Here is a 15,268-nt window from a genome sequence, read left to right on the forward strand (position 1 = left end):
GAATTACATTTCAGACTAGGACTGTTTTAAACCAACAGTGCTGTTTGCCTATATCTTTTCTTTTAATTTCTCTCCTCTCCCCCCCTCCCCAGTTGTTTGTTCCCTATGTCTATTCGCTGTGTATTTTCTGTGTCCACTTGCATTCTTGTCAGTGGTACCCAGAATCTGTGTCTCATTTTGTTGCATCATCATGCTGCATCAGCTCTCTGTGTGTGCGGCACCATTCCTGGGCAGGCTGCACTTTTTTCACACTAGGCGGCTCTCCTTACAGGGCACACTCCTTGTGCGTGGGGCTCCCCTATGCGGGGGACACCCCTGTGTGGCAGGGCACTCCTTGCGCCCATCAACACTGTGCATGGACCAGCTCCACACGGGTCAAGGAGACCCAGGGTTTGAACCTTGGACCTCCTGTGTAGTAGACAGGTGGCCTATCCGTTGGGCCAAATCCGCTTCCCGCCTATATCTTTAATCATAGTCCCCAAAAATTAAATTGCATTTTTCACATATACATTATACTGAACAGAACCTATTTTAAGGTCAGAAATTGAGCATATAAGCAGAGACTTTTCAAAGGAAATAAATGTCATTTTTGTAAATTCTTTTATTTATAGGTAGCATTATTAAACTTCATGATAACTCCCGAGGGAATGCAAGATCAACTCCTGGGCATTGTGGTGGCACGAGAAAGGCCAGATCTCGAAGAGGAAAAGCAAGCCTTGATATTACAAGGGGCTGAAAACAAAAGGTTTTTGACGTTATAAAACACAAATTATTCTTGTCTCAGGATTATTTAGAAAGAATTAAAGTACACTGTAAGGACCTGTTTTGTTAGATTTAATAGGTATCCTGAAGGGGGAAATTGAAGAGGAAAATGTAAGTGCTTCTGTGTTGATTTAGAAAACTGCATTACAGAGTATATTTTTAAATGCAAGTTCTTAGACACTGGAAGAAATAGAAGGCCTGCCAGAAGTCAAGGCAATGTATTTTCAGCCATTCAGTAAAGTTGGAACATAAAAGTTTGAATATTCATTACACAACTGAGGTAACCTGTTTTTGCTTGAGCATAGTATAAATGAATATGTTGCATCCCACTGTCTGTTCCTAAAGTCTAAGTTGTAGATAGAAAGAGCAAAACTCTAAGTCATGTAAAATCCCAGGAAATAAATGGAGTGATTCTTTCCGTTCACTCTGGGCTGAGATGCTTGATGGCAGAGTAGATTGCCTTACCGTATTTCTCTCTACTTACCACATAAATGATCATTAGAAAGAGTACTGGAGCAGAAAGCCTTGTCTTTATGACATTTTGCCAGATAAGGAATTAATTATATAACATCACCTTCTGGATATTTGTCACAAAGAGATGCATTTCTTTGGACTGCAAGCCTTTATTGCTTATAAAAGAGCGTGTACGTGAAGCGTTTTTAAATGATTCCTTTTTTCTTCTAAGAAAATTGTGTTTTATTTTAGGCAGTTAAAAGAAATAGAAGACAAGATTTTAGAAGTTCTTTCATCTTCAGAAGGCAATATATTAGAAGATGAAACTGCTATTAAGATATTATCTTCCTCCAAGGCTTTGGCTGATGAGATTTCTCAAAAGCAGGAAGTGGCTGAAGAGACAGAGAAAAAGATTGATGCCACCCGCATGGGCTATCGACCTATCGCCGTCCATTCCACCATCCTGTTTTTTTCTATTGCTGATTTAGCTAACATCGAGCCCATGTACCAGTATTCACTGACCTGGTATATTAACCTTTTCATCCTGTCTATTGAAAATTCAGAGAAATCAGAAAATTTATCAAAAAGGTATGTAAGAGAAATACTAAATGCTAGTTAATGCGTGAAAATCAGAGAGTTTTTAGTGGCTTTCACTGTTGTTTCAGAGGGTAAAAGCATCACAGACTCCTAGTTAAAATGAACTTGGTTAATCATTGTACCTGAAATAAATTTGAGGGTTAGAAATTGAACAGATGTGTCTGAATTTAGTCTGCCTGGAAATTGTTTACTGAGATAGAGAGTTATTAAGTAATTCTAGAAAGAGGAAATATTGATATCAGTTTATCACTTATAAAATGTATTAATGCTTGGAAATATGGGAAGAGTAGTTATACCTTCAAAAGATATGACCTCATCCTCTACAAGATTGAATTCCATAAGTTACACATTTACATTTTGATACACATACACCAAATTTGTCAAGAAACTGTGTGTGGTGGGGTATGGCTCTGATAGGGTTTTTTATTCTTATTTACATAAAATGCCTTATTTAATTTTTGGCTATTACAATAAGTAGTAGTAATAAGACCATACTTAACAATAAGTCTATGAGAATATAAAATTTCATTTCATTTATCAATGAAATGATTTTGTTACTTTGGTATTAGAATATGTTTATTTCAAGACAGTCAGTGTAAAATTATTTTTTGAGCAAAGAAAATGTAAATGCAGCCTTTGCCCTTTATAGTATTTTTGATCCATATGAAGCTAGATAATTCAGTTTGACTGTTCCTAGCCACAAAAGAAACTTAATCTAATACTTATCACTTGCAGTTAAGAAATATTTTTTAGAAATTCAAAATACAAATCTCACTGAAATCTGAGTTGAATTCCTTTCAGTTATCATGGGAGATGTCTAAAATTCTGAATATTTTAGACTGAGAAGAGTTTTTTTTGTCATTCATTATTTTACAAGCTTATGATAGGAAAATAATAAAAGTATAATGCTGACATTTTTTGACGTGACAAACAATATTTCAAGAGTCTGCCCATAAGAAAGAGGAGGAAAGGAAGGGGTGTCTCTAAAGAGGAAATGCATATGATAGGGTTTAAAGTTATTTTTCATATTATGATATTTGAAAGCACTTAGGTTATTTTTCACTTTCTTCCAGTTTCTGAAATTGTTAAGTTTAGCAAGGGTTACTGAAAAGAAGAAAACATATTTTAAGTGACCTTTCTTAGAAAGTTCCGCAACATTTTTACATTGTGAACTAGTTAATGACTTTCTGGTTTTCACACTAGATTCTGAGTTTCCTGAGGGCAAGGATTTTCTTTTTTTAATATTCCCAGGATTTAGCACAGTGCTAACCACATTGTAGCCACACAGTAAATGATTCTCTGCTTTTCACTGCAGTTCTCCATTTCTACCATGGTTAGAATAGTTTCCACCAGAATGTTTTTAACTAGTTTAAAATCAAGATATTTGCTGGAGTCCAGAGAAAAAAATTGCTTTGCCACTTAAAGACATATTTTTCATTCAAGATTTAAAAATTAGAACAATTTTCTGCATTTAAAATAAATATTGAACCTTTATTATTTGTTATGTCAGAATAGAACTCACTCATACACGTAGCATCTGATTCTTCATAACTGTGGTAAACCCCCTTACAATTTAAAGAAATCAAATTCTTTTCACCCAGATATGAGATTTGAATGGAAATTTATAAAACAAAATGTGGCCTTTTTTTCTTTTCTTTTTTTTTTGTTATAATCCTTTAATATAGAACAACTAAAATCATTGTTTATGATTAAAGTGATCAAAATGATCCTAAAAAAAGGGTAGAGTTTTATTTTTAAGCTTTTAAGAGTAAATGTACATACAGAAATGCACAGAAATCAATGTATTTGCTCAATGCATTTTCACCAGTGAGCATACCTGTGCAACCAGCACCCAGATTAAGACACAATAACGTTATCAATTATTCAGAAGCCCCACTTCATGCCCCCTTCTAGGAACTAACCACCCTCCCACCTACTCTAAATACTGTCTGGACTTCCAACACCCTAGATTAGTTTTGCTTGTTTTAGAATCTCACATAAATGGAATCACACAGGATGTGCTCTTTTCTGCCTGGCTTCTTGTACTCAGCATTGTGTTTCTGAAATTCTTCCATATTGTTGGGTATAGTACGATAGGTAATTCACTCATTGTTGAATCATATTACATTGTGTGACTACACCACAAATTATCCATTCTACTGTTGAGGACCTTGTCATAGTTTCTTGTTGGGGCTATGATGAATTGTGCGGCACTGAACATTCTTATACATGGGCTTTTGGTACAGATATGTACAAATTTCTGATGGGTGCATATCCAGGAATGAAATTGGTAGTCATAGGGTATGTGTATGTTCTTGTAGAATTTGAGAGCGGTTCAATTTGCATATAGAAAGGCCAGGACCCAGGAATGATTTTGAGAAGGAAAAATGGTTTATTGATGGCTGGCCGGACTCAGAGCTTTCTGTTTCAATCCCGAGCCCTGAACAAGATTTTTGAGTCCCTTTTATACAGAGAGGAAAGGTCAAATGGTCCTTTTGTTTCAGTTCTCAATAGGCTTGAATTAGCATATATCTTCCACATCCTAGGTAAGCTTTTAGCATGGACTTCATACATTCTACATAAGCTTTTAGCACATTTGGTTTGCATTTTCCCTGAATATTTAAAGTTTATAGACCTTGCATTGTTAAACTGTTTCCTGGGACTGGAGTTGTTGCCATGGTCACCAAGGGCAGGACTGCAGCCTCTTACCGTTCCACACCACAAGTTAGGACAGACAGTTTAGGTTAAGGTTATCTCTGAAGAGACAAAGAGCCTCCCACCCATAGCCCACATTATTGTCTTTTGGTAAATACTGAGGAACAGTGTTCCAAAGTGGTTGTATCATGAGAGGACCTTTTAGCCAGTCTTGTTCAATCTACGTTAGTAAAATAAGAGTTTCAATTAAGAAAGATAGCTCCCAAATCAGAAATTAGAGAGAATAAGTCCTCGTCGGAATCATTTCTCTGCCAATTATTGATAAACATTGGACAGATGGTAGATGTTAGCCATTTATTGGACTACAGTTACACCAAAGGCATAGAAGGCATGTGACCTTGTGCCTATTAACAGCTACCAAATTGTTTTAGAATCTTAATATTAGTCTAAATTTTATCTATTTCCTTTTAATCAGAGAAATGAGTACTTCATATGTGTTGGTTTTCTGATAGTTATTATTCATAATTTATTTAAGGATAACAAACATATTATGATATTGCTATGGTATAATATTTTGTATCATCTGTTATTTATAAAATGTTTACTTCATTAAAATTTATTGTAAGAAAATAAATAATGATAATATAGCTTTGTTACAGGGGACCAAACTAAAATCTCTCTCTCATCTATTTACCTGTCTTTCTAATCTATCATCTATCTTTCTATCCACATATATACATGTAAGTATATACATTCACACATGCAGATTTTTGTTTCCTTTTCCTTCTACTTATTATGAGATCATTTTTCCATGTTATTACATACCCTTCTGAAACATAATTTTTAGTAGCTCAATGATATGTAATACCATACAATGAATGTACTATAATTTTTTATTGTAACACTTGTAAGTAGTCTCTAGCTTTTCTTACTATAAATAATGCTACTGTAAATATACATGTCCACATTGTTGATTATTTCCTTAGCCTAGAATCTCAGAATGAGAACCAAAGGTTTTCAGTTCATTCAGACTCTGATATAAATTTCCCTCTTGGAACATGGATGATCTCATATCGCTGTGCCACCCACCCTCATTGAGAATAATAATTTCCATCTTTTTAATGCCAATAGATTAAGAAAATACCATATTTTAATCTGCATTTTTATCACTAATGAGATTGAACTTGAATTTTTAATATGATTGACCCTTATAATTTTCCTTTCACACTTCCTATCTGCAAGAGTAGATATATCTTCAAGTGCCAAAAGACCAAATCTGAGTCACCTGAATTAATTGTCCTGTTAAGGGCAAGACAAATTAAATGCCAATGAAAAGATTGCCTATTAGCATAACAATAGCCTTAAGAATTGTATGATTATTTTAAATCTTCAAAGAATGCAACTGCTTTTCAGCATCTAGTTTCAAGGTCCTCACTACCAAGAGCTTTTTTAGAGTTCCTAACTAGAAATAAGATCCACTTGTTAATTCTTTCAGTGGGAATGCTGGCAGGCGATCAGATTTGGAAATAGGCACGTAGGGAAAAATGGGAAAAAAATAGAGTTAGGATGATCAACAACCTAGGATGTCACTCGGAAATAGTCAAATCTGGTTGTACTGGTAGATATTTTTTTCTAGACACATTAAGAAACAACAATGTAATTTTGCTTATCTGTAATTAAACTCTGCTGGTTTTTCTCATCGGATAAATTGATGCTTAGAAAGTCTGGGCCATTATGCCATGTCAATTGTTAGCCTTCTAAAATTGTTTTCAGTCAGTTGTTTATTTCACTTATAACTATTATAATCTATGTAATAAAAGTAATTTTAAAGTTTGATTCCAATGATAATATATTCCCTTATTAGATAATTAAGTGAAAATGTTTAAAGTGGATGTTCATATTAAGAATTATTATGAATACAGATCACACATTTTAGTAGTTGCTAGAAAGTTGTTATTTGGAAATATGGTTATTTCCTATTTCCATGTTTTGTTTATGTGGTAACTAAATGTAGTTGGTTTTGTGATTTTTCTGCTTCCATGGATTTCTGAACAGAGTAGCACAGTACTAATAAATGTTCATTTAATAAAGGTGCTATTAATTTTACTTTTTCCTTAATATATAATAAAAAACATTACAGGGGAGCAGATGTAGCTCAGGTGGTTGAGGTCCTGCTTCCCATGTATAGAGTCCTGGGTTCGATCCCGAGTACCTCCTTAAAAAAAAACAACAACCGAACAAATATTATAATGATGTGGGCTATGGGTGGGAGGCTCTTTGTCTCTTCAGAGTGAATCTTAACCTAAACTGTCTGTCCTAACTTGTGGTGTGGAACGGTAAGAGGCTGCAGTCCTGCCCTTGGTGACCATGGCAACGACTCAGTCCCAGGAAACAGTTTAACAATGCAAGGTCTATAAACTTTAAATATTCAGGGAAAATGCAAACCAAATGTGCTAAAAGCTTATGTAGAATGTATGAAGTCCATGCTAAAAGCTTACCTAGGATGTGGAAGATAGATGCTAATTCAAGCCTATTGAGAACTGAAACAATAGGACCATTTGGCCTTTCCTCTCTGTATAAAAGGGACTCAAAAATCTTGTTCGGGGCTCAGGATTGGAAGAGAAAGCTCTGAGTCCGGCCAGCCATCAATAAACCATTTTTCCTTCTCAAAATCATTCCTGAGTCCTGGCCTTTCTATATGCAAATAATTGAACCTCTCTCAAATTCTACAACAATTAAAGATTTCTGGAATAAATAGGTCAAATTTTACCCCCAAGGAAGCTTTATAGTTAAAAATAGTCCACAAGCAACAGATTTTTTTAAAATGTGCTGCTATTTTTTTCAGAAGGAAGATGGTTTTTAAAAAAAATACAGTCGATGGTAAAATGCAGTTCTCCTGAAGTGTTTCTGTTTTGTGTAGCTCTCAAATTGGTGCACTCAGTTAATGAGGATCCTTGATTGTTTTGAGGGTAATTGATCAGGAAGTTTATCAGAAGAACATGTATCTAAATGTTCTGTAATAGGTTTTCTAAGAGCATTTTTTTAAAGGATTATTAATTTTTATTTATTTACTTTTCTTTCTCTTGACTCTTAGACTTCAGATTCTCAAGGACCACTTTACTTATTCCCTCTATGTTAATGTCTGCCGGTCACTCTTTGAAAAGGATAAGCTTCTCTTCTCCTTTTGTCTAACCGTAAATCTGCTGATCCATGAGAATGCGGTCAGTACTATTTTAGTCTGTACAAAAAACTCATTATATTAATTTGGCTTATTAATTTACATGGGTATATATATATAGGTTGTAAATAGTAAAATTATTATAGTTAAGGCAAGACATCACAACTAGACTTTGAATTTTACAGAAGTGAAAAATAAATTAGGCAGTTAGGCACAGGTGATGTTGCTATTATACTTTTAGGTTTTAGTTTAAAAGGACTCCGTTTCTATCAGAATCTCATATAAATATACATAAACATTTACTAAATATATTCATATATTTTCACCAAGGAATAGTATAAATGGAAATATTTTTTAAGAACTTTTCAAGACAGTGAAATCTACCCTTTGGGATTAATATCTTTTGTAAATTTTTGCTATTTTTTAAAATCTATTCATTTAAAATATAGGAAGTAAATGTTATCAAAATTCACTATTTTATACAATATGTGCCTAAGATTTGTTAATTTCATATGGTGATATACTGGTTGAATTCAGAAGAAGTAAAGGCTTTAGTCTTGCATTTTTTGTAAAATATTCGTAGTGGTAACTCATTATATTCTATGGACAAAAACTGAAAGTATGGCAGACCTATGGCTTTCTGTTTTCCTACAATTTCTAGAGCCAATAGGTCTCTAAACAATTATTTTGGAAAACATATATTCAAATAGAATATATTCAGAGTTTCATATTTAGAATTGTAATTCAGGAGGAAATTACTTTAAAAATCTAACATGGAACTCTTTTAAAAACTGGTAATTATGGATGCATTTGTTTCTTACGTAACAAATATAACATAGGACTACATTTAATTACAATATAAATACTGAACTATATCAGTAGCAGTAGACCATACCTAAAACTCGAAAATCCATGCTCAAGTCTTTAAAAACGGCTGCAAATTTGCTTTTTATATGATGCACTCATTTCTGACTCTTCTTGCTGCTTTGTTTTCCAAAGATTAATAAAGCTGAGTGGAGATTTCTGTTAACTGGTGGCATTGGACTGGATAATCCTTACACCAACCCTTGTACGTGGCTTCCTCAAAAATCCTGGGATGAAATATGTCGCTTAGATGATTTGCCTGCCTTCAAAACTATTCGTCGGGAGTTTTTACACCTGAAGGATGGATGGAAAAAAGTATATGATAGTTTGGTATGTTTTTAAAGTGCTTGCTTATTGTGAACATTTTAAATGGAGAAATTGATAAATCAGTTTATCCTTATCTTTGAATAAAGCCAAGATTTAAATAAACTTTAACCAGTTGATCAGATGTCAAACTAAAAGTTTCAAGGCAACAGTTGTAGCTCAGTGGATGAGTGCCTGCTTTGCATGTACGAGGTCCCGGGTTCAATCCAATAACTCCCTAAAAAAAAGAAGTTTTGATTTCTATTATTCCTCTCTTCAATATCAGTGGTTCCATTTGAACTTCCATTCAAACTGCTTGAAATGTGTGGATATTAGAAAAGTTGCCTGATCCTTCTTGGATACATAGAGAGTACTGTCTTCCCTCATAATTTTTCTTTAGTACAAGAGCTAATACTCAGCCAATTCCCAGTTAATTTTTCTTTTGTTCCTTGACCTCCTGCTTTTCTTGGATTTAACATGTAAGATCCCTGTTTGGGGGAAGTAGGGGGAGGCAAAGAAGAGATGTGGACAAAATGGTTTTTTTTGGTTACCTCTTTCAAAATGTTTTTATGCATGGCACTGAGATTGTGTCTGCACATGAATTCAAATATTTTGGACTGAATCTCCTGGTTAATGATAAAAATATATATCATAGAGACAAATATACTTTTGTGGATATTTATTCTAATTTAAAATAGAAATTTTATTCATTGTGCTGAAGCATGGAGATTTCTGATCTGTTGTACCACATAGCCTTCCCTGAAGTTTCAAAGGTACAAATATACCTTTTTATTACCCAAAGTTTTACCTTTTCTCCTGGGGTTTTGATGCCACCCTCTCATCATGTATATTTTTAATAGCTTTCTCTTAACTGGCTGCTTGCATTCCAAGACATGTTCTTAAACCTTCCTTCCTTAAAAAAATTTTAAAAAATAAATTAAAATAAAAAAACATTCAAAATAAGAAATAACACTTGATAAATTTCAGTGCAATGCCTTTCCTGATTTTTATAATATGTATTCATTTTTATGAGTAGGTGATGAGTAGTTGATATGATTTTTAAAAATTACCTTTGTTTAGAAAAATACACATTTACTTTTTCCATAAAGGAATCATTTTGTCTAATTGATTAGTCTTCACATTGACTTTAACGCACTTAGTTCATAGCCTAGTTTTTATTCCTTTAAGATGTTTTAAATTTTCTTTTAGTGCTTATTTCATAACTATTTAACAAAAATTACATAACTTTCTTGATTTTGTTTAACCATAATGTGCTTTCTCCAAATATTGGTTTATAAATCAAAATGTTCTACTCTCTTCAGAAATAATCTGTTCTTTTTACAAATAATCTCCAAAATAACACTGACATATAGCCACTGTAATTTTAGGAACCACACCATGAGATTTTTCCTGATGACTGGGAAGATAAAACAAATGAGTTTCAAAGGATGCTTATCATTCGTTGCTTGAGGCCAGACAAGGTAAGTATGGGTTTTGAAAGCAGCTCAATAATTCCAGTAGCTCCTCTGTCCATAATCCGGCCAAGAGTACATTTCCTTATGGGGCAGGTAGAGAGGCTGGGGAAACAGCCCCATTTCCTTCTAAAGGAACCACTTTTCAAAACGTGTAGATTTACTAAAACCAACTAAATTGGAAACTAATCAGACATTTTATAGTTTTGTTGATTTTATGATTCTTTTTTTAATTTTGAGATTGCCCTAGTTCTTCACAATCTTCTTCCTTTACATATTGTAGTCTCCTGTTATTCTTAACTACTTTCGTGAAAGTGGTCAATGGTATTACCCTCAGGCTGAGAGCCTAGTTTCGGACTCCTCAAACACATTCCTTGGATCTAGTTCTATGTCGGCCTTTGGAAAGCAAGTAGAATATTGTTCTTAAGACATCTATCATTATTGACTACAAAGAAAAATATCAAAAATCAGTTTTAACTTCCTTAAATTATGAGTTATATAGCCAACAAATCAGTGGACCTGTCATGTCAGCAACTTTGATATCCATTGACACCTGAATTTGTATTATACCTTATTAAAAAATTCTATTGAAGTATATTGACCCATAGCCACAGAAATATCCACAGAGCTAAAAAAATGTAGATATTAGGTATGTTGGGGAGAAAATTGAGAACATCTAAATTATCCATTATTACAACTCAAGGTTGCACATGATTATTTCAAAACTTATTGTATTCACAATTTGAGTTGTTAAGGGATGTAAGACAATACCTCTATCCTAATCTAAAAAGTAGAAATTAGGTAGTGGAAGCAATATATTAAAATGTTTCTAATGGACATCAGGATAATATGGGGTAAAGGTGTTCTTTCCTCTGTAAGCCATGGTGTTCAATGAACACATGTAATTCCTCCTTGACTTGGCAATCTGTTCTTAGCCAGAGCTGACGTATCCTTCAGGCACAGTAGACACAGTTCCCAAGCCCCACAGTACTCTTATGGGTCCATGTAAATATTTTCATTTCTTTTAAAATTGGAAATAAACATGAATATCATCCAGCCTGGATTATATGTGTCATTATACCAACACATCGTAAAATATAGTTTTTAGTGTTCTTTTATGGAGAAAGTAGCCCATGAAGGCAAAAGTGGCCCATGGAAGTCACGATCCACCCTGCTTTTAGGAGCTGGGAATAAATAATTTCTTTAGGAATTGTCATAAAACTAACATTCTCCCCCTTGGTAGCCTTTTTCAAGATGAACCTCCAGTGAAACTCTAGTGTTAATTCTCAAAAGATTTCATTTCAAGTATTAAATATATAATGCATTTTAAACTCTTGCCTAATATTGCTTCCTCCTCAGAAACCTTTATTAAATGTTCAGTATTTATTATTAAAATGTTCAGTATTTATCCAGTATTTCACTTTGCTTTCTAAGGTAGATAAGGACTGTTCTACTAAAATGAGTGCATGTACCATTTACCTTCCCACCCTGATATGTGAAAATCAAAGAAGCTTTTGCTTGTTTGTGTTTTATATTAAGTTTAATTGAAAGTGATTAATAAGTCATTTCCTGATTGCATCAGTTTTATCTGCAAATATCTTTCCCTACTTTTATGTTTTAAAACATTGTCATTTTGATCTGAAAGTACATTAAGCTATTGAATAGATTGAAGATTACTTACACATTCTTTCTCTTTTGAGGGAGAACAGGAAGTTAGATATTCAAGGTGAGGTTTTTTGGTTTGCTGCCTGGATTTTTGTTTGTTTTTAAATCAGCAGAGGTTAAACTTAAAATTGCATACTTCTCTCAGCTACTCTGACCAATTCTTTAGAAGCCTGTCTCGGAACTTTTTCGTATGTATTCTAATATCTGTTCTAGAGTTTTCCCACTTTCCTTGGAGATGTCTACAAATACGTAGACATTAATGCTATTCCCCAATATTTTTGGTTCTTCTCCTTCCAGGCACTTGCAAGGTAGAGGGCTTGTTTTGGCCAATAAAATGTGAGCAGAAGTGCCAGGCCAGGGGCATCTAATCATCAGTGTAACAGTCTCCCGGACATTCTCCCTGCCATCAAAATTGCAGATGCACATGTAGATATTTAAGTGCCATAAGCAGACTGGAATGCTGAGCCAACATGTGGAGAATTAGTTGTCCACACACACAGATGACTTGGGAAGAACAAGAAATGAGCTTTCTAAGGCACAGAGATTTGGAACTCTTTTGCTTCTACAAACATAATTCAGTCTATCCTAAGGGATACAATTAGTTGGTTGTCTTTATCTATACATTGCACCAAATACTTAATATAAAAAGAATTATTAGTATGTCTTTTATCTAGCAATTTCAGACCTTTCAGTCTTGTTGTTTATTACCAGATATGCCAATGTCTAGTGGTGAAGTGATGATTTTGAAATCTGCATATTTTTAAATTATATATGGCTATTATGCTTTTATTTTTTATTTTTAAATTTTATTATTTATTTATTTATAAACAGAAACCTGATTTTCTCCCCCCAACCCTGCTCTTTTGCTGTCTGTGTCCACTTGCTCTGTGATCTTCTGGGTCTGTTTCTTTTTGTCTTCTCTTTTCGTTTTCTCCTCTAGGCTTCACTGGAATTCGATCCCAGGGACCTCCACTGTGGGAGACAAGTTCCCTTTTGCTTGCACCATCTCATTTCCTGGTTTCTGTTGCGTCTTCCCTTGACTTGCCTCTGCATCTCTCTTTTGTTATGTCATCATATTGCTGCGTCACTCGCACGCGGGCACACCTTTACCAGGAAGCCCTGGAGATTGAACCCGGGTCCTTCCATGTGGTAGACGGAAGCCCAATTCCTTGAGCCACATCCGCTTCTGGCTATTATGCTTTTAAAAGATTAGTTTTCCAAAGTAGAATGGTGTTAACTTACCTTAGAAAGGAATGGTGCTATGTGGGGCTAGTATTTGGGTTGTACTATAAGGCTTTTCTTTCTTTGCCATCTGTAATCATGACTACACTCTATATATCCATGATTAAAATCTGCAATTGATTGATCTCTAGCTTATGGTATACTTTGGTAGTTCTTTTTTTTTTTTTTTGTCTCCTTTACACCCTTCTACCCTAGAAATCAATCCCACCCAATGGTAGGAAGCCACAAATTATGGGCCCTATAATGCTCTAGTTAGCCAAAATGTAAAGGATGCTTATTAAGTCACCAGTAGGAAAAATAAGATAGACTTGGACTTTCCTTTAGAATGTAATTACTTACAGTGTTTTATTGATAAAAGAAATGTGTCAGATGGATAAATACTGAGGTGTGGAGTGTTTTGAGTCCATTTAGGAAACAAAGGGTTTCACGGCACAGCTCTAGCCTCTGAACTATAAACAAAAACAAATTAATCTGCTTTCAATAAGAAATTGTCAAATATAAATTAACATGTTTCTTTGACTTCACATAAATATTTTAGGAACTTTCAGTACATAGAAAAACACAAAAGACCCACAAACTCCTTTCCTGCCTTTGGGAAGAGGGTTGCCTAAATGAGTCCTTTATTTTTGTTACTGACAGATTTCAATTTGCCAACATAATCCTGGCATAATCTGATTGCAGAAAGAAATCCAATTCTATACCCTTGCAGGTAGAATAGCTAGTACAGGTTTATTTACCTCAGGAATTACAGCTCAGTCTTGGGAACAAGCAAGTTTTGTTCAGTTTTAACATTAAAAATCAAACACTGGGAAGGGGATGTGGCTCAACTGATAGAGCATCCACCTACCATTTAGGAGGTCCAGGGTTTGAACCCAGGGCCTCCTGGCCCACGAGCAGTGCTGCCATGTGCAACAAGTACCATGCCATGCAGGAGTGTCCCTGCGTAGGGGAGCCCCATGAGCAAGGAGTGTGCCCCGCAAGGAGAGCTGCCCTGCACGAAAAAATCACAGCCTGCTCAGGAGTGGCACCGCACACACGGAGAGCTGACGCAGCAAGATGATGCAACAAAAAGAGACACAGATTCCCGGTGCCACCAAGAATGCAGGCTGACACAGAAGAAAATCACACAACGAATGGACACAAGAGAACAGGAAACAGCAGGGGAGGGGGGAGGGGAGAGAAATAAATTTTTAAAAATCTTTAAAAAAAAAAAAGTCAAACACTGAGGTTAGCTTCTGCTCACCCTTACGCGAGCCTCGCCGCTAATGAACAGAAAGGCCATTTCACCACAGTGACATGTTTGCGTGGGCACATTGGGTGATGCCAGCTTGAACCACACACAAAGAGGGGGCCACTTATGACTCAAACATTCTAGAAGGGAAAACTTGCACTTGAAATGTATGTGCTTTCATTTTGTTTATAAAACTATAGATTAGTGAAGAAGTCAGCCCTAGTGGGAAAGAGATTATGAGAGAACATTTTTGGTTTGTTTTAGAATCTTGTGGAAGCAGACAAACCATGAGAAGAGAATAGTAAGAAAAGGGCAGGGACAGGGCCTGGGACAGCCAAGAGATTTAAATTTTCCTGCAATATGCTTGACATCTGTGTGCACTCAAAATATCTGAAACATGAAATAACTTATTCTGAATTGAAACTTTAGAGGTGAATTTGTTATTCTGAATTGTTTGTTTAGAATATCTGTAATTAGTTTCCCATCCTCACAAAAAGAGGCATCCTGAGTTATTTATCCATTCATTCAATAGATATTTATTACAGATAAACAGTATACAAATCACCTTGTTAGGTCCTTACCATCATGGCACTTATGTATTTGTTGTTACTGTGCTTACCTTTTCGATATTGGAGTGAATCTAGAGAAATATTGGGAGGTATTTGAACACCTATTTAAGCCCAGATATTCCTTCCCTGGCTTTTAGCTCCCAACCCTAAGATGTTCTCTCTCTCTCTGTCTCTGTCTCTCTCTCCCCCCCCCCCCCCACTCTCTCTCCCCTCTCCCTTCTCTCTCTCTCTCTCTCTCTTCCTCCCTCTCCCTCCTCTCTCTCCCTCCTCTTTCCCG

General features: G+C 35.1%; 1 protein-coding gene across 1 annotated transcript in view; it reads left to right on the top strand.

Annotated features, from left to right (window-relative positions):
- Positions 1–15,268, top strand: part of DNAH7 (dynein axonemal heavy chain 7) — a 334,263-nt gene that overhangs the window by 252,756 nt on the left and 66,239 nt on the right. Inside the window, exons 50-54 of the mRNA XM_058300437.1 lie at positions 612–745; positions 1,468–1,803; positions 7,562–7,688; positions 8,645–8,839; positions 10,201–10,293. Coding sequence (XP_058156420.1) covers positions 612–745; positions 1,468–1,803; positions 7,562–7,688; positions 8,645–8,839; positions 10,201–10,293 — 885 coding nt within the window. The remainder of the gene's footprint in view (positions 1–611; positions 746–1,467; positions 1,804–7,561; positions 7,689–8,644; positions 8,840–10,200; positions 10,294–15,268) is intronic.

This window comes from Dasypus novemcinctus, chromosome 7 (assembly GCF_030445035.2).
Source record: "Dasypus novemcinctus isolate mDasNov1 chromosome 7, mDasNov1.1.hap2, whole genome shotgun sequence".
Classification (NCBI taxonomy): Eukaryota; Metazoa; Chordata; class Mammalia; order Cingulata; family Dasypodidae; genus Dasypus; species Dasypus novemcinctus.